The 20,321-nt window shown below is 32.6% G+C and overlaps 1 protein-coding gene across 1 annotated transcript in view; it reads right to left on the bottom strand.

Moving 5' to 3' along the window:
• The window catches only part of LOC118197961 (PP2C-like domain-containing protein CG9801), a 62,010-nt gene that overhangs the window by 32,859 nt on the left and 8,830 nt on the right, over nucleotides 1-20,321 (bottom strand). Inside the window, exons 2-3 of the mRNA XM_035369534.2 lie at nucleotides 6,959-7,221; nucleotides 709-870 (exon numbers count right to left, since the gene is read on the bottom strand). Of these exons, the coding sequence (XP_035225425.1) occupies nucleotides 709-870; nucleotides 6,959-7,221 (425 nt within the window). The remainder of the gene's footprint in view (nucleotides 1-708; nucleotides 871-6,958; nucleotides 7,222-20,321) is intronic.

Genomic DNA, 20,321 nt, shown 5'->3' with positions numbered 1-20,321 from the left:
TTTGCTCGGCCGCTGGTGGGCCCCTGTAATATTGCTGGAGTTAATGAATTTAATTATGTAATTTTGTTAGCAAACAATTATGTGCACTAGATGATCCAGATTCCATTACAAAATACTGTAAAAAAGTCTGAATGAGACAATCACCACCCTTAAGCACTAACACACTAAATTAATAATCAGGCAGAAATAGATTTTCTGTATGGATCATTGATACATGTTGTAACATAGCATTTTTTCACACTGTCAATAATGAAAGACAAATAATTGTGAATAATCCCTAGGTACTTGTGCCTCTCTATAGTCTAAAAATAAAAAATTACAGAACTTGCAGTATTGGTTGGAAATATGGATGACAATCCACAATGAGAGTGACAACTTCATTTTTACCAAACGTTGACAGCAGGATAAAAAAATATGAAGTAATGCTTCAACCTGCATACATATTAAAACAGCTTAATGCTTGCTTTTCTTCTAAATTATGAATTATATTATTTTGCAGCAAATCAACATGATTTTGGCAAAGTTTATTCAGAGCCACGCATTGATGAAAGCAAAATATTATACTTACTGGAGAACAACATAACTCAATCATTTTGAGCTAATTATTTTATAAATCCATTGAAATACAATTTTGTTATATATTCACAGATTTTTAGATCATGTCAGTAAAAAATAATTAAAAAATCAATTATAATACCTAATGCCTACCTGCATTTTCTTTAGTTACAGGATGGCATTCATACAGTGTAGTGGCTATTCCATATGCTGAGTCACAAGGTGAACACCAATCTTTAATGCCGGCTATTTCTTTTTCTTGGCGGGCAACATTTTCTGGTTTTGACAGTTCAACATCAGGCCATGGCTGAATGTCTACCAAATATTTAAAGAAAAAAACTATGAAACATATAGTCAGTTAATATGAGGAGACAAAAACATAGTTATGCAGTTTGAATTTTTGGCACTTGCCTATCATAGAGGTCACTCAGAAAAGTCACCAAAATTGGCAAATTTAATTGTTAAATTTTACTGGCTTACAGCAGCCATCAATAAAATCAACACATGATAGTTGTTTTAATAAGAAAGTAAAAAATTTCTTTCAGTTTATGTAACAAAAGAAGTTTACATTTACTCCTTAGATATTGGCTGTTTGAATATCATGTAAATACTACAACATAATACTTGGCTCTCAATTAACTTAGTGACAAAATTTTCTCAAAACAATTCTACTCTCATTATAACAACAGAGAATAATATATCATATTCCCTCTTAAAATATTATCAATTAATTATTTAGCAGTGAAAATATGTATAATACAGAAACAACTTTTATTAATTATACTAAAGTGAAAATCTTTACGAAAATTACCAGTGAACACTTAAAGTATAATGTATAACACTTGTTATACATAAATAATATAAAAAGATTATAAATATATCTTTTTGTATAAATTGCATCAACTGGATATATTACCTAACAATAAGATACAACTCATTAATGAAGCACCTATATTGTTTTTGGTTCTTAAGCATTAGTGCTATCACCTTGGCAATTTTTAATAGAAGAAAAAGAATGGTGAATTATAATTACAAAAAACTATTTGTTAAATATGTGTATATAATAGGGTTAGATTAGTGCCCCTTGGATTATGCTAAGTTGTTTCATTTATCGCCAAGTTGTTGTTTCATTTATGGTAACCCGAGTAGTTGAATGTAAACCCCATTATAATGTAATTGGTTGCATGATTGCGGTGAATTTGAATGATGGGAGAAGATCTGGAAATTCTCATTTGTGTGTCAGATTTTGGATAAGAAGTGGTGGTTCACTTTACATCGATTACAATGATTTGAAAGATGCCACTGGGAAATGGTTAAGGGCTGTGTTAAAGCACTTACTTTTCCATTGGAATCTGATATTTAACAGTCTGCTGTGCTTGCATTTTAGATCTCACTAACCCTTTGATCCATTTAAAAAACTGAAAATTTTATAAATTTGCAGAGTTTGTGGGTTTTAAATTAATTATATGCGAGGAAAACTCCCATTATTGATTACTTTCTTTTATCTTACATAATGAAATTTAAATTAAAAATTTTGCTTATATATATGCATATACATATCTGTACATATGGGACAAAAAATCAAACATCAAAAATAAAACTAAAATCAAATATATGAACTACTATCAGCAACTTAATTAGAGCAAAAGACTACGTAGAAAAATACTAAAAAACTTTCTTTTAAACTAAGTGTGCAACTCTGGCTTAATATATACTTTTCTATTAAGTTGATTGCAACATTGAAGTCAGAGTGAACTATTTAGAAACCAAGAAGGGTGCTGTAGAATGAAAACTTTTTGGATGCCTCCAATATGTAAAACTTACATGATTTATTTTTATTATTTGAGCCAAGGTTTCAGTGATACGTAGATACAAGGAGAAATGGTGTAACACCAGGGTGCCTGGGTTAAAGAACCCTACCCCTTGTAGAACAGTTAAATGATTATGAATTATGCCAAAAAATAACCTAAGCATAAATCGAACAAATGTGAGAAACAAATTCAGAAATCTCATAATTTCAGAAATGTATTGCATTTATCATTGTTCAGTTTATAATTGTAAATTATGCTAATATTCAATATCCATTTTTGGTTAGAGTGGATTGAAGGGTTCCCCTTGGATTATCGCCAAGTTGTTGTTTCATTTTTGGTAACCTGAGTAGTTGAATGCTATGGAAACCCTATTATGGCATAACTGGTTGTATGATTGCGATGAATTTGAATGATGGGATGGATTTTGGTATGTTGTTATTTTGTGGTTTACATGGTAAAATGGCTGAATGTGGTAAGATTAATTTGAAGTTTCTGTACGATTTGGAATGAAAGAGAAAAAAGGATTAATTGACTGGTGTGTAGATGAAGGTTTACTTATTAGCCATTTTAAGTGTCCTGTTTGTAGGAAGGAAATTGATACGGTTGAACGTCGGAGGATACCAGCACTATGAAGGATATTTTTTATTCTTATTTTTGTGAATTTATGTAGCAAATTTTTGGATGCTGTTAAGGAATTTTGTTTGACTGAAGACACAGAAATTTGTAAATAAGGTAAGTTGATATTTTTTTTTTTTTTGTGTAGTGTTAAGATGAATTTCTTTTTTTATGTTATTTCATTGTTTGATTTAAAATGTAGTTTATTGATATTATATATTTTTTGTTGGCTGCTCCTTTGATTTTTTAAGTGAATATAGATTGATGTGTACATCGAAAAAGGGAGTGCGCAATGCCTAGTTTGTGCAATTCTTTGTTTTTGTTTTTTTTTTTTTTTTTAGTGAAAATAGGTAGATGTTTTTGCCAAGTTTGTGCAATTCTTTGACTTGTTATTTTGAATTTGTGTAGTAGCAATTTTTAATTTTTAGTGGAAAAATCGGTGCTACACAAAGTAACAAGTCAAAGAATTGTACAAACTCAGTGTCTATGTACCGCCACACATCGTCAATTATTGCCAAGAGGTTTACGATTTTATGTTTTAACTTGTAGTCAGTGCAGTGGCTAAGTACTTGGGAGTTGGCAAAAGTACAAATGGAGACTGGAAAAGAAGTGGATGGAAACTGAATCATGGTGTGTTAAGAGAATGTGTACAGAAACATTGAAAGAAAAGAAACATATGATGGAAAGTGAGTTTAATGAGGTAAATGAAGCACTTTACATTTGGTTTCGCCCAACAAGAGAGAAACTCATGCCGATTAGTGGGCCAATCTTGCAAGAGAAGGCCTTGAAATTTTATGAAGAATTAAAAAAAGACAATGATCCTAAATTTGTCGCAAGCGCTGGCTTGCTTGATCACTGGAAGAATGATATGGGGTGCAACAGCTTAGTATTTGTGGAGAAAAACTATCTAAGGACATTGAGGCCATGTCTCAGTTTAAGGAAAACTTTCAGAAATTTATCGAAGTTGAAGGTTTGATCTCAGACCAATTGTGCAGTTCTGATGAAAAAGGGTTAAATTATAAACTGTTACCAGCGAAAAGTCTTGCTTTCAAGGAAGAACAATCAGCCCCTGGTTTTAAAAGGTGCAAGGAGAGAGGAAACAATCCTAGCATGCAGTAATGCAACAGGTGACCACAAATTAAAACTCGGTATCATAAGAAAATCAAAGCAACCATGTGCTTGCTTAAGATCATTGAAATGGATAAACTTTCAATTCGGTATCGAAATCAGTCAAATGCCTGAATGAGCTGGGCAATTTTCAAAAAATGGTTCCATGAAGTATTTGTTTCATCGGTTGAGCAGTTTTTTAAATCTAAAAACTTGCCAAGGGAGGCTATTTTGATTTTGGACAACAAGTTTTTGTTACCAGACATTGAAGAGTTTAAAAATGGCGACATATGAGCAATGTTTTTACTACCCTATGTCACAGCGTTATGCCAGCCAATGGACCAAGGAGTTTTGGTTAGTCTCAAGAGAAGATATAGACACAAGCTGTTATCCTATCTTCTTTCTTCAAACAATGATGGTCAAGGTCTTATCTAGAACTTAAAGAAAACCTATCAGATGTAATTGGATGGGTGGCAGATGCCTGGAACAAGTTAGAGTCATTAACACTACTTTGTTCCTGGAGAAAATTCTTTGATAACAAAGGAAATGAGTTTGTTAAACATGATGATGCAGAAAACATAAACTTACTCAACCTCCTGAAAAGAGCTCCTGGATGTGCAGAAGGAATATGTGTCCAAATTTTTTATTTCAAGATATTGTTTCATAATGAAACACCAAAAAAATTTAGAAAGTAGTAGTATTCAGAATTCTCTAATTATTCAAAAATATTTTTTTAAAGGTATTCGAAGAATTATTTTTAGTAAACTTAAAATTAATTACCAACATTTTCTGAACCCCATATTTTAGATTATTTAATTCACTTATAATACCAATAAAAATGATTGATTGAAGATATTTACTATCACTTATAAATTTCTGATACACAGAATAAATATTTAAACTTCATGAATTGTGACATTAATGTAAAGGGTTAAAATGCACACTTACTAATAATATATTTAAAATAATAATAATAATTTAATAGCAAATTTTTAAAAAAATTAATTATAATAAGAATTGCTAAGTTAGAAAAAACATATAATATAATAATGTGGTATTTATGTATTAACGCAACTAACCTAGATGCAACTTAGCAATTTTTTACAGATGAAATGGTTAAAAGTTACTTATCAGATGCCAAATTAGTGGTTTTCCTGTCTTTTTTTTTTTTTTTTTTTTTTTTTTTCCTAGAAAAATTTCCAAACTATTAATATTTATCACAAGTTCCTGGGGCTTGAGAGGCTACCAGGCATACTGGCAGGTGGTGGATAGCTGGGTGTCCTGTATTATCTGACATGATATCTTCAAATGATAAATAAGAAGCCACGAAGCCCCTCCCATAACCCTGGTGTTATGCAACCCATGCCTAGGGTGAATGACACAGCTGTTATAATGTCTTAGCAGTCTCTACAAGAAACTAATCGAAGGAGCAGAAATGACCTCTGCTGAAGTTACTCAATCAACATCTGAAGAATGGCAGGAAGCTATTAAAAGCATGAATACTTCACTAGATAAAATCAAATTAAAAAAGAGAATGTACAGAGAAAAAAAAAAAAAAAAAAAAAACGTGCCGAGAACTAAAAATTGCCAAAGGTACTTAGGTTGAAAAAAACCCAAGGGAAAAGGTGAAAAAAGGCAATCTCAAAGGATGGAGCAGAATACAGCCCCAAGACAGCCAAAAGAGACAGACCTGAAGGTTATACCTTCAGGGAGGCTTTTATACTGGTCAAAATGGGAATATCCTAAAAAACGTTTATCAGAGAAACAAGCTTCTGACCTTGAACTTTTGATAATGTTGACTACTTTAGGTATTCTCAGTACTATAGAGTTACATCTCAGCTCTGTTAAGGTGCTGTTAGACTTTATAAACAAAGTGGGCGACCCAAATAAATGGAGCTAACTCTCTGAGCGGCACGGGTGTTTGGATCTGTCATGAAGACCTGTATTCAAAGACACTTTGTTAGCTAAATTTGTATATTTACTTACTTTAGGCTCTATTTTCATAAACTTACATTTATTGAGATGATATTTATATTAATAAAGAAAGTAAGAAAGCAAAATATCATAAATTATAAGCTAATATAATGTAAATGACAAAAAATATCATGACCGGATAAAGGCGGCCATAACGCTCAGAGGGCTAGGAAGCATTAGGTTTGGTGCATTTGGCACAAACTGCTATTCAGCAGAAGTGCCTGGTACCTGACAAACTCAACCTCAAGAAGAAGATCATAAGCAGGTACACATTATCAACGTATGAAAAGAAAATATACTTTAGCAATTTAAAATACAAATTTCTATTACTAAATATGGATTACATAATACATTAAAAAATAAAACACTTACATCCTTCTTCAAATCTTTCTGTTTTTTTTTTTTTTTTTTTTTTTTTGCATTATTTTTCTCATAAAAATCTGTTTTTCCTTACAAAAATATCAGAGAAATTCAGATATTCAGCTTCATGCAACCCTTGGCAACAGTGGGTACTAAGGAAATGCATTTCCTCATTGTTCCCTTCAGAAAATTTTCAGCAAAATTCTGTATTCTTAGATAAATTTTATGGTTGTTTCTTGCAAACTATCGCAAATTCCATAAGTTTATATTATAAAACTAAGTTTAAAACCAAAAATATCATGATTTGTTTATAAAAGCCACTAGAATATGGAATACAACAAAAGAGAACACACAGAAAAATAGCAGCGCTGCTTGACTGAAGTACTGTTATGAGTATCGTTTCCGGAAAATGTTACGCACATGGTTGCCAGTTTGGCAAATTCTGAAAGTTTACTAAGGTGGTTGTGTTAATAAGTAAGTACCAATAATACAGAAATAATGAATTTCATATACAAATAACACAAACAAAATATTACCATCCTTAAGAGTTTCTTCTTGTTTGTGAATATCTTTTAACTTCCCCAAGTTTTCACAGCTGTCCCTGTGATCTTCATCAATAAAATACACATCTGCATCAGGAAACTCGAAAGGCTTAGCACCAAAATCAACTGTAGTTAAACCACCCTGTGGTCCAGTATAAGCAGATAAAACAGATCTTGACAATGGAGCAATTTCTTGTACTGGCAAATCATAACATGATTTACCATATAAAACTTGAGGATGATATTTTTTTACTTCCCTGCAACAAAAAAATTTAAAATAAACACCTGTACTCAATATTTGTGAAATATAATCAAATAAAAAAAATATATGATTTTAATGATTAAATTTTTTTAAATGATAAAAATGAGGTAAAAATATATTTACAGGTGCCGCTTGGCGATAATTTGCGATTTTTGGCAGTACATGGACACTTAGTTTGTGCAATTCTTTTAACTTGTTACGCCAAAACTTGTCACTACACAAATGCAAAATAACAAGTCAAAGTATTGCACAAACTTTATTCTATGCATCACTGAAACCTTGGCTCAAATAATAAAAATAAATCATGTAAGTTTTACATATTGGAGGCATTCAAAAAGTTTTCATTCTACAGCACCCTTCTTGGTTTCTAAATAGTTCACTTTGACTTCAATGTACACTCTTTTGCAAAAAAATTAAAGCACAGGGAAGAACTTTTGCAATCGTGATGAAATTTGGTATGCAAAAACATCTTGATCGAAAATGCAAATGATCAAAGTTTCAAGGCAAATGAACAGGAATTGCGATTATAGCCCACATTTTTAGTGCACGATTCGCAAAGTATAAAACTAGTAACAGAGTCAGAAAATGTATCTTTTTTTGTTGCTGCCATTGTAATTCTGTAAAGAAGCAACTAAAGATGCCATTATGACGATATCGAAGACCATACAGACAACTAAACGACTTCGAGCGTGGTCACACTGTAGGGTTGCATTGAGCTGGGTGGTCATACCGAGCAATAGGCCGCCACCTGCTGCGTACAGACACTGCTGTACAAAGATGTTGGCAGCAATGGTTGCTACAAGGGAATTGCCGATGAAATGAAAGCTCTGGAAGGCTAAGGATCACAAATGTGAGGCAAGATAGGATGATTGTTCATCAGGCCCGAACTTCCCCAAGAGTATCACTGTTGACTATTCAATGCACTACAGCCACGTCCATACCTCCCATGGTACCATCCACCATCTCACGATACTTATCTCTGAGGTGGGGTTATGCTCACAGAGGCCTTTAAGACATTTGCCTTTGACCCCACAACATTGGCGGAATCATCTGGAACGGTATCGCAGCCGATCGTCTTGGCTGCCATCAGACTGGCATCGTGTTCAGCGATGAATCCCGCTTCACTCTTAAAGCAGATGACAACTGAGCTCGTGTCTGAAGAGGACGGATCCAGTGGTCCCAATCAGCCTTTGTAAAACAAAGGCATACAGTCATAACCCCTGGTGTGATGGTATGGGGTGCTATTTTTTATGACAGCAGGTCATGTTTAGTCATCCTCCGTACATCTTTAATAGCTCAATGATATATTGATACCATCCTGCGGCCAGTTGCATTACCCTTCATGGCACATCATCCTGGGGCCATTTTACAACAAAATAATGCCAGGCCACATACCACATGCTCGCATATCTCTAAACTGTCTCTGTACAGTTGATACTCTTCCTTGGTCAGCAAGGTCACCAGACCTTTCACCAATCGAGCATGTCTGGGACATAGTAGGCTGCCAGATTCGGGCACCACAAAATATCGCATATCTGGAGCGACAACTGATGAATGCCTGGCAGAATGTGTTGAGCATTAGGAACCTCTACCACTCCTTGCCTCGACGAATTCAAGCATGCGTTGCCACCAGGGGTGGTTCAACCAACTACTAATTTGAACACTCAATGGGTGATTGTGAGCCGTTAACAGGTACTGTGACCTTGATTTTTTAATTATCTGAGTATGAGCTATACACATATTCAATTTTATCAAAAACAACCACTTCCTTCATGGTACTTCAATTTTTTTTTTTCTTTCAACAAAGCATATATAGCACAGCAAACTGTTAAATATCAAATTCCAACAGAAAAGTAAGTGCTTTAACACAGCCCTTAACCAGTTCTCAATGGCATCTTTCAAATAATTGTAATTGATGTAAAGTGAACCAATCTCAGTCTGGTAAATAAATAAATGAGAAAAAAGCTGAAATCTACATTGCTGAATAATTAATTGGAAAATCTAAGTACTGGAATTCTACCGTGCAAAAAGAATAGTTTTCTCCGAGTATGCCATGTTTTATCTGAGTTGAATCAATAGGTTAGCATAATAAACACTTGCTACCATGGTACTATGTGGGATGCAATCAATAAGCAATGATCATGCTTTATCAAAAACAAATATATGAAATAATTCTTGAGGAATTTCTTTATTTCTGGTATCCAAATTCTTAGTTCCTGGTTTATCATTTGAATGTGTTAAAATGTATGAAATACTAATCGTTTTCATACACTGCTGGCTAGTTTTAGGCATTATATACGATGCCAGATTTCAAACTTTGCCAATAATATATATATATATATATATGTATAAACAAATTCCTTTAAATGGGAAAGTGCTAATAAATTAAAGATCTTGTGTCACATCTAAAGGCAACACTATGAGGCCTAGCTATTCACAAAGTCACATGGCAGATAATTAACAGAACTTATGTTATGTGCAATGGCAAATGCGGTCAGCACACACAGAAATGATGACTCAGAGTAGTATACAGAGTACGGTAGTATACAGAGGTGGTTTTTATTTCCGCACACAATTTTTATTTCACCATAAAGAGACTTTAACCTTTATAAAGTCTCCAGAATGCTAAATTAATACTCAGAATATAAGAAAACTATTCAAAGCATTACTCAAAACAAAATAATTATGCTACTGAAAATAAAAAAGTTACATATCATTTAAGGAAGGGGTTTGAACAACTTCCAATAATGTTACAACTTTAGTTTATTGTGGCTACTTTAGTTTTTGACAAATGATCTAGATCCACATGGTAAAATTTTAATATTTTTAATAATATGGCAAAGCATCTTTTTTCAGTAAAATGCTCTAATAATAGTACACATATACGAAGAGAAACATGCCAATATAAGACTTGAAATTAGGGAAAACAGCAACCTTGTTTTAGCATAGATTTTAAATAAAACTATCATTTTGAGAGCTATCTGACACAGATCCACATTTATTTAAAATTTATGCCACAATATAATTGTTGTTTTGCCTAATTTAAAACAGTACATATATATATATATCTCATTCAAATGAAAAAGATGGTAAGTAGTGTTGAAAACTGCAGCAATCAGAATGCAAGGTCAAATCAATTAGAACATTTTTGAAAAGTCTTGAAGATTCAAGTACTAGACTGAAAATACTGCTGCCAAAAATGTAACATTAATCATACTATCATTTAAAATGCAAGCTGTAGCTTAACCTTTAACTGCTGTGAGTGGTCTGAGAGACCGCTGAGGATTTTCTAACCGTCGTTTTCACCCCTAAAAATGGAGAATGGTCCCTGTCCTTCCTCCTACCTTCCCAAACCTGTCCCACAAGGTCACATATCCAGTTTCCCACTTCTAGCTTTATTATGGTTTCAGTTATCACGTCTTTTACTTTTTAAGATGTCTGGGAGGCCAATTTTAGTGAACGATAGATGTTATTTATTGGATGCTTGTTTTTTGTACAAAAGATAATTATGGCTTCAAATTTTACAAGAAAACGTACGGTATATCTCACTAAAAAAAAATTGAATATTTTGCCAATATTTCTGACGTAGAATATTCTGATTCTGAAGAATCTTGCGTAGTATTCACAGCGAAAGCAAAAGTTTCTGCAGATGAATAACCTTATTTTTTTTTACTATCTGTGAACAAAATGATAATTTTTATGGGAAAAAACACTTCAAAAAAGAACCAAGTCAAGACGGTACAAACACCAAAACATAATATAATAGTTCAGCTCCCTGGTCTGAAACATCCTGCAAAAATACGCTCTACAGCAGAGCCCGAAGATACTTGAAATTTATGTACATACATATTGTTCCAGTCATATCCTGATGCTACAAAAGTGAAAAGAAAAAAAAAATATCCTTTTATTAGCTAATCTATTCATTAAAACGCATCTGAAAGTTGGGATAACTTCCGCTTTTTTGCCAAGGGAACTGAAGAACAATTAGAAGAATCCTTGAACCGAAGGAAATTAAGAGAATGGATTTATCATATCAAGAAGAAAAATTAGAAGAAAGAAAACCATGTGCCCACCTTGTAAGGAGAGAAAAACTGCATACAAATGCTTGGAATGCAAGGAACCAGTGTGTCTTCCGTGCTCCCAAAAAATGTATTCTGACTGTATATCATCTTATGGATTCATCCTTGTAAACAAAGATATTACATCCTTGTAAACAAAGATATTAATATTTTAATTCACTGTTAAAAAATTATGGTTTAATTGACAGTAATTCTTAATAAAGTCACATATTTTCATGCATATTTAATAAAAACTTTGTTCCTTAAAACAAAGCAAATAGTCAGATTTTTATATGAACGTAACTGTGTAAAATCAAATGATTTATGTTTAAAATATATTGCTTTAAATGAATTAGAATTCTATAAATATGCATAAAGTAGCTATAACTTTCCTTAAAAAGGCATTAAAGTATGTATTTTTACATATTTCTTTAAAGCGGTCTGTGAGATTGCTCACAGTAGTGACGCCGAAAAACTTTTACAGCAGTTAAAGGTTAATACAGTACAAAGTCTTTAATCCGGATGTCGATATTCCGGAATGATCTATAATCCGGACCTCAAAGCTGCAAACTTTATGCGCATGCGTAAATGTATTATGCAACACATTAAGCGTAAATGCTCTACGCACCACATTATGCATAAATTATGCAATGAATTATGTGTTTATGTGTGTGCATAATACGTTTACGCATGCATGTTTAGTGCGCGCGTCCACTAAGCATGCGCGTAAAGAAAAGAGATACTGTTTATAGAAGAAAGATGTTTTAAAGGAATATACATAAATTTATTACATATTAAGTGTTTTTATCGTTAAAATTAAGAACTTTTAATGAACTATACTGATTTCGATCAAACAGGTGCCTTCTCCTCTGACTGCCTCCATGCCAGTGTAGCACAAGACGAAGAACATCTTTCGTTCTTATTTTACATACTCATGAACTCGCATTTTGAACTTTCACCTCGTGCGACGATGTACTAGAAGTACATCTTTGATTTCTTTTAAAATCAAGCAAATGTTTAAATGGTTATAATTTTCAGGATACTGGTTAGAATCTTTGTAGTTAATGCCAGCTGTAAAGATAAGATCCAAGATCCATAGAAGACAGAATTAAAGAGAAAGTATTAGCACAAAAAATGAAGCAACTTAAACAACTTACATTGAAAGAAATGCTTAATAAAGTAAACAAATATTAAACTTTTTTTTGTAAATTTTGATATCCTTTAGATCATAATTGCTCTTTATTTCAATTACGGTTTCATATTTTTAATTTTATAATTTTTGCATGCCATCTTACCAAATTTAAATTAATGATCTATAATCCAGAAAAAAACCCTGATCCGAAATCACTGAAATCCCGACGAGTCCGGATTAAAGACTTTGTACTGTATAACAGACTGCAAACTTTACACAAGGGAAGGCAGTGACAGGCAAGAAAACTATCTACATGATCAATTGAAAGAGAAAGATTTTTATATTCTGATTTGCACCCCAATGAAAACTCACAAAAAAAATTCATAAAGCAAAGCATTATATCCCCAAGTGTTTATCTGGCAACCCAGATACATGTGTAGCTCTCAATGATTTGGTCAGGATGCAATAATGAAGTTATATTAATGCCAAATTTATGTAATTCTCCACAGTTCGAAAACAGATTGCTATGTACACGGAAAAAACAGCAGTGCCAAAAAAAAAAAAAAAAAAGATGCATTTCTCAAAAAAGTTTTACTGCCTATATCTCTTCTTTTAAGAAGTTGTTAAGTTATTTCTTGTTTTAAGACTGTTTTTGTATGGAATTAATGCACTAACATTTTGAAAATGGTCATTAGCTTTCATGTAATAGCTTCTGAAAAAATTAATCTCCAACGAGTTCACAGATTCTCTTCAAAGTCAACAATGAGCTTGGAACATTTCAGTGAAGAGTGCAGATAATCAGAAAGTACCAAAAAAATCTTTAAAGTGGTTTTTCTTTTGGCTTCTTACCACTCTCTGCTGAGAGTTATAAATGTTTGAAACCAAACAAAATATACAAGTACATTTCATTTTCTAGAAATATTATTTCTCACAGTACAAAGTCCAAAATACAGAATTCTTAGAGTCCAATATGCAGAATGAGCTAAGACCCAAACCTCCACAACACTAGCCAAAAATGTAAATAAACAAAATTGGAAAAATAAATCCTCCCCACTTGCAAAGTCTGGGAATGGAGAAAGTAATAACAAAAGGACGCAGTTGTGCTGTTAAGTGATTTTTCTTGAGATTAACTGAGAATCCTATATGTCGCTTTCAAACACCTGTTGGCCAGGGAGTCGCACTATGACCAATAACAATGCTCTGACTGACACTGAACTGATGTTGGTCTGGATCACACTTTCAGATCATGTATGGTTGTGGGGTATTCAAGCTATATATTCTACCACCAGAGCTACTTCTGCAGGGCTTAAATCCTGTTGCTCCATACCTTCCCTTTATTATAAAAACTTTGCCACCTTTAAGTTCTACTGCCTGGTGCATCTTTTACTCTACAAATTCTGCCATGTCTAATTTTTGCTCTTGCTGTCACTAAATTGACATGTGGTGTGGTTGCACCTGCTCTGGAGCTGCCACTATGTAGGATTAGCATTTTTCTCTCAGACCTAGACAATAAGTTAAGTCAAAACATTGCCATGTCTACATGTCATCATATTAGTTTTAAATTGAGAAATTTCTGAAACCCATAAATGCCAGTGCCAACAATTCCAGATCTTGGGCTTTGTATTGTATTGATGCATCATTTTTACTTATGCCAAATACTGTATATATATGCTTTCAGTGCATTAAAATATGCTCTTAAAGTTAGATCAACATGTTTCAAGCTAAATTTTTAACTAGATCTTCCAGAGGAAGATAAGTTATTGCATACTTCAAAACTTTTAACCTAACAGTTAATTGGTTATTACTTTTTCTAGTATGTTTTTAATAAAATGATAATTTTTTTAAGTAATCAGTTAATCACTTTCCAGAGCTCTTCCAGTCTCACATTTATACTAAACTAGCCAAATATCAAAATTAACATAGATTAATTTTAAAAATAACATGGAATTTATATTCCCCTCCTTATCCAAATCTTATCTTCTGGTAGCATAAGATATTCATCTTAGATCTAAAAAATTTCAGGTATTATAAAAATTGCTGATGGTGCAAAAAAGTTTAAATTGTGACTGTAAAAGGTATTCACACCATTCCAATAAAGTAATTCAATTCCTTCTAAAAATAAACAAATTTTTCTCATTGTGTTCTGCCCACCAGCGGCCGAGCAGTAAAGTCGCTGAACGCTGGTAGTTCGGTCCGAGGTTCGAATCACGCGAACGGGCTTGCTGCATGGGTGTTTTCGTGGTTTTCCCCATGTGTAACGTGTATATGAGCCAGTTTCCCTTAGAAAGTCCTCAATGAAGGCATCCCTCCCCTTAGGCAGATAGCCCTAGTGTGCTTTGCCATAATTAAATACACCACACCACACCTCATTGTGTTCTACTTAAATTATTTTTTTATTAAGTACACATGGACTGGTTTAACTGACAGTTACTTAATGCTGGTATGAGTTTTCTATCCAAAGGCAGAAATGTTTTTATGTAGCATTCTCTAATAGTACAGTAACACATTACTTACTTAATACATAGAGAAAACCATAAAAATCGCAAGCAAGTAACCAGTTTAGCTACCAAAAACACAGCTCATGAGCATAACTGTACTAGAAATGGGGGTGATGATAAAATTAATAAAAAGTAATGATTGTTCAGGTTGAAGTTAATAGGACGATATAAAGTTTGAAATCCAGGTGCTCAATATCCGAGCCTCCCGACTATCACAACCTTTTTTTTTTTTTTTTTTTTTTTTTATTTTATTTACAAAGTTTAAAAACTGAGAATATTTTTCTTAAAAATTAGACGTGCCATAAAAGTGATTTTCTCCTAATTGAGATTCCTGTAACTTACCTTCAAATGCCTACTGGCTAGGGAATAATACCATGGCTGATAACTGAAGTTAGCCACGACTATGCTTTCAGTGCTTGAGTAGTTGTAAAGGGAGGGAGGGGGGAACAATTTTCCATCTGACCTAAAAAAGAAGTAATGTCCGAAGACACATTTCTTTAGAAAGGGATGATGATCATATTGATTTTTGTTGTTGTTGTTGTTGTTGTTGCCACAGGAATGGGAAAGAAAGAAAGAATTAGATTCTGAAGAACTTAAGTTCAGTTAATATAGTAAGCTGCATTTTCCCTTAACTTCCTAATTTGATCCAGCTTATTGCTTTTAAGGCAATTATTTTTACAGCTATCTTATCAAAATTACAGTTTGAATGCTTGATTATGTTGAAAAGAATTTCTAGACCTGTAGCAGGATCTATGAAGCATACTTGGTACTTATTTTCCGTAGTGGCCTTGGACAGAAAAAACAGTGCTGGCATAATTTCAGCTCAGCAAAATTGCAACTTATTTTGGCATAGATTAAATGACCTAATCAGCAAGCAACTAATGAATGGTCAAACACACAGTATGGTTTTAAATCTAAAACATATCACAACTGATAGTGAGGAAAGTAACAAAGAGGTTTAAGAGAATGAAAAAATTTCGATTGACAGTTCAGTGGGAATTCTGGACATGGCAATTACAGGACTTGTACACTGGAACTTTGTAACTGAACAAAAAATTTTTTCTACCTATGAAATTAGAGAGGAAGTATTAGCATTAAATAAAGAAAAAAAAAAAAGAAAAAAAGAAAAGAAAAGAAATAGCTTTAACAACTTACATTGAAAGAAATGTTTAATAAAACAAACAAATATGTATTCAGCCTTTTTTTAGTAATTTTTGATTCTCTTAAGATCATATATGTTCTATTACTTCATAGACGATTATTTAAAATGTTTAATTTTTTCACATCATTTTACTAGATTTAAACTAATGATCTAAAATCCAAACATTTTTTTAATGCAGAGTCGATGAACTCCCAATTGTTCCAAATCTTCAACTTTGCACCGCACATGATACTTAAAAGAAGATCATGCTCTAATTGCAAATGTTTTGCTAATTTGTTTAATCTCCTGCAAAATAACATCAAGGAATATAAGCTGGAAATTTCTGATTATCTATGTACCCCACCGAAAAGCCAGAAAAAAATTACTGATGAACTAATGTACCATGCCACTAAAAAAGCATACTTATGGTAACTCAGATATGCATGAAGCATTCTATAAGATAGCTTTTGCAACTTTCCAGATATTTTCACGAGTGTAACTGCAGATTATCATCCCTCAGTTCAGTGTATGAGAATTGGAACAGATATTGCAGTTTTCACCATCTTCGGCAAAATCTTGGACTTAGCTTACTGTATGCATAGACTGCAAAGTGGCTCACTTTAAGGTATCATGCATCTCTTTCTTCCATCACATTTTGGTTTTTTGGTGCTGAGGTAGTGCACAATGCCATGTTCGTATAATTCTCTGATGCTTTTTTAGTAAGAAAGATTGCTGTATACATGGGAAAAGCAGAACAACAGTACATTAAAAAAAGTATGTATGTTTTCTAGAAGAAAAAAATAGGAGATACTAAATGGGTCGTAGAAATAGATGTACCCAAAATACCCAAACAAATAAGCTAAAATTGCCAACAAGTTCACAAATACTCTCGAAAGTCGTCAACAATTTCACAAAAGCTCTCCAAAGAAGTCAACAAGTTCAGGACTTCAATACGGATATGGATATTTAGAAAATACCTACGAGATTTAAATTAACTATTTTATATAATTCAGCTGCTGACTATAAGAACAGTTTTTTTTTTTTTTTTTTTTCAAAATAATTATATTACAATCAAGTCAATATACATTTTTTATTTTGTCATCTTTCGCATTTAGCTTTATTTAGTTTTCCATTTTCATTTAATTTTTACTTTTCTTTTTGTAAGGCTATATGATATTTTACTGAGATTTTTCATGTATGTAATAAAAAAATTCATTCTGTCTGCGTAAACATATAATAGCTCTTGTTTTGGACATCTGTATTCTCAAAAATTTATTTGCGTAGATCTTACACTAAATACTGAAATGTGGTCTCTTAATTTTTTTTCTATTATATTACTTTTTCTCTATTTTAAGCCTTGCATGTTACAAAATAAATAATATAAAAATATTTCTTGTAATAAAATAATTTATTCAAAAAGTGTTAATAACTCATCTGATAATTTGGACACTCAAAATTTTTATTGAGATTTTTTAGCAGATGATGTTTCTTGTCACAATTTTTAGTTTTAAATGAAAATACATCACAAGAAATATCACCTACATTTGGAAATAATTAATCTTTTAAAGATATATATTAACAGTTCTATACTATCTGAAGTAAACATGGCGAGATGTTACAGAATTAGGATAAGTTATAGTAGAAATTTAACGATTTACCATTTTAAAAATGATAAAAAAATACAGTCAAAAGTCGTTAATTCGGACACCCATAATCCGGACCTCAAAGCTAAAATCTTTCTGCGCATGCACCGCGTTGACGCATGCGCATAGGCATTTACGCCTGCGCGCAAGATTTTTACTACTGCGCTTATGCGTCTGCGCAAGCGCAGAATACGTTTTCACGTGCGCATTTAATGTATAATGGATGGTATAAGCTAAAATTATCTAATTATCTATTTCAGTTAATGTTGATGATTGCGTTGTTCCTTAATCTTCGAATTGGATCCGGCTTATTGTTTTTTGCAGACTGTAAGAGCAATTTTATAAAAGTAAGCTTGAACTTTCGATTATGTCAAATAGAATTTCTGATGCTGGAGCTCCCAAAGGATCTACAAAATGAAAGTATGTTTCGATGTCCATCAAGCAAAAAGTGGAATTGCTACAAAAAATGGATAAAGACATATCCTTTGTTTATCTAACTGTTCCGAAATCTGTTTATCAATTTCACGCTGCTCTGCACGCGGGGGGGGAACGTTGCGGCGTGCAATGAACTGGAAGTTGATCTGTCAGCACTATCGTTATCTTCAGGGCAGATGTTTTTATTTTATTCGGCTTATAATTCCTTACTAAATTTTATCTCGACGTACTCCATCTTTGATATGATTTAAATCAAATTCCTTGTCATTATAAATATCACGAATACAAATCAAATAGTTTTCTGGTTGCAATTTTCTAATTTCGACTATGCGTAATGTATGCTTTACGCATGCGCGCGTTGAAAGAAATGTTTAATAAAGTAAACAAATAAATATTAAGCTTCTTCTTTTGTAAATTTTGATACCCTTTAGATCATAATTGCTCATTATTTTATAAATTACGGTTTCATATTTTTAATTTTATAATTTCTGCATGCCATCTTACCAGATTTAAACTGATGATCTATAATCCGGAAAAATCGATAATCTGGAATCGCCGAAGTCCCGATGAGTCCGGATTAAAGACTTTTGACTGTATTCTATTTATCCAAAAGAATGCTTAATATAAAATGCTAGACTATCTTTGATGTTATAAAATGATGGGAACTGCGGCAAACTATTGAAAATGCACTAAATTCCAGACTACATTCTAAGTTAACATGAAGGAATCAGATATTTATCCTACCAAAAATTAAACAAAGCCAAAAATTTAGTGCTGTGAAACTTGCAGGAGATTTAGAAGAACAGTTTGCAATAAAAGTTAAGCCTGAATTGTTAGAACAATCATCACGGCACATGAACACAATTAGCAGACAGAAAGAAAAAATTCGGTATACTTGATTTTCACATCCCCTGCTATCAAAACTGCACCAAGATTATGACCAAATTTAAACTACTTGCATATATTTTGCAGCTGCCACTGCTTTTAATATGGCATCAAAAAGCTTACCTTTCTCACAGGATTTCCACCACATAAATTCCAAAAGATATGACTCCAGATGTCACCCCATACTACTTTAGATTTTGTTTCACCATTTAACAGAGCACAACAATCTTTTTACAATTTGGAAGCAAGTACTCATTGTTGGATCAACAAAATTGTTGCAATTCACAGCTAAATGGCTGTAACCAGCCTTTCCGAGCTCATCTGTTTTATAGGCTCACAAACAATCTGACTACTATATTGTAGATCCCTCCAATCTATGGTCTACAATTGTTAATATAAGTGTGCTTACTTTCTGATATGAATCTGAACAAGAAAGCGCTCAACACTTTCACAGCATAACCTGTCGAATATTCCCTTTTGAGGAAGTAACCAGCCAGCATTGTTTTCTCACTGCGAAAAAAACTCTCATCAATTTTAAGTATATTAATGGATTTATTTCAGCTACTTGTTATTGTATTCATTATTTATTGCTAGATTTATTTCAGCTATATTATTACACTGAATATTTTTTATCATTTATTATTGCGTAATTTATTTTTTATTATTTGTTCATCAAATTCGGTAAAAAAAATCGAAAATGAAAGTGTTTATGGTTGTTCTTTGTTTAGCTAAGCTTTCTCCCATAATTTGGCAATTTATAGCGGGGGCCGTGAAAAACAAATAGTACCAAAAAGTCTGGGACGGCAAAAATCTCTCAGGTATTCAATGAATACATGGTAAACAAAGATTTATCATATCGAAGAAATTTTACATTTTCACATGAATAAAGGTTTAATATAGTTGTTTCCGATGGACAAACTGCTGTGTGGAGAAAGCCTAACACAGAAATGAATTGGAAAAACATATTGCCAATTATTAAGCACTAGGGGGAAGGCATGATGATTTGGAGATGTTTTGTTGCTTCTAAGAAGGAAAAATTTAGTTTTTGTAAAAATAATTAATACTCTTAAATACCGTATAAGTCAACTACGCTAAGAAAAAAATCAAACTTTGAAGTACAGGGTTGACTTATACATGGAACCTAAAGAAAAAAAAAAAAAAAAGATCCACCACCGCTGATCGATGACACGTCTGCAAACTTGATTATTAAATATATCATTCATACAAAAAAAAAAAAAAAAATTACTTATTCTTTAAATTTTATTTATTAGTGCAAAGGGGCTTTGTCCCTAAAGGACTATTG

The sequence above is a fragment of the Stegodyphus dumicola genome, chromosome 10 (genome assembly GCF_044657685.1).
Source record: "Stegodyphus dumicola isolate Sdum_Otavi_A_Nest chromosome 10, ASM4465768v1".
NCBI classification, from domain to species: Eukaryota; Metazoa; Arthropoda; class Arachnida; order Araneae; family Eresidae; genus Stegodyphus; species Stegodyphus dumicola.
Note: the sequence above shows the minus strand (reverse complement) of the source record. Positions and strands in the feature narration are given on the sequence as shown.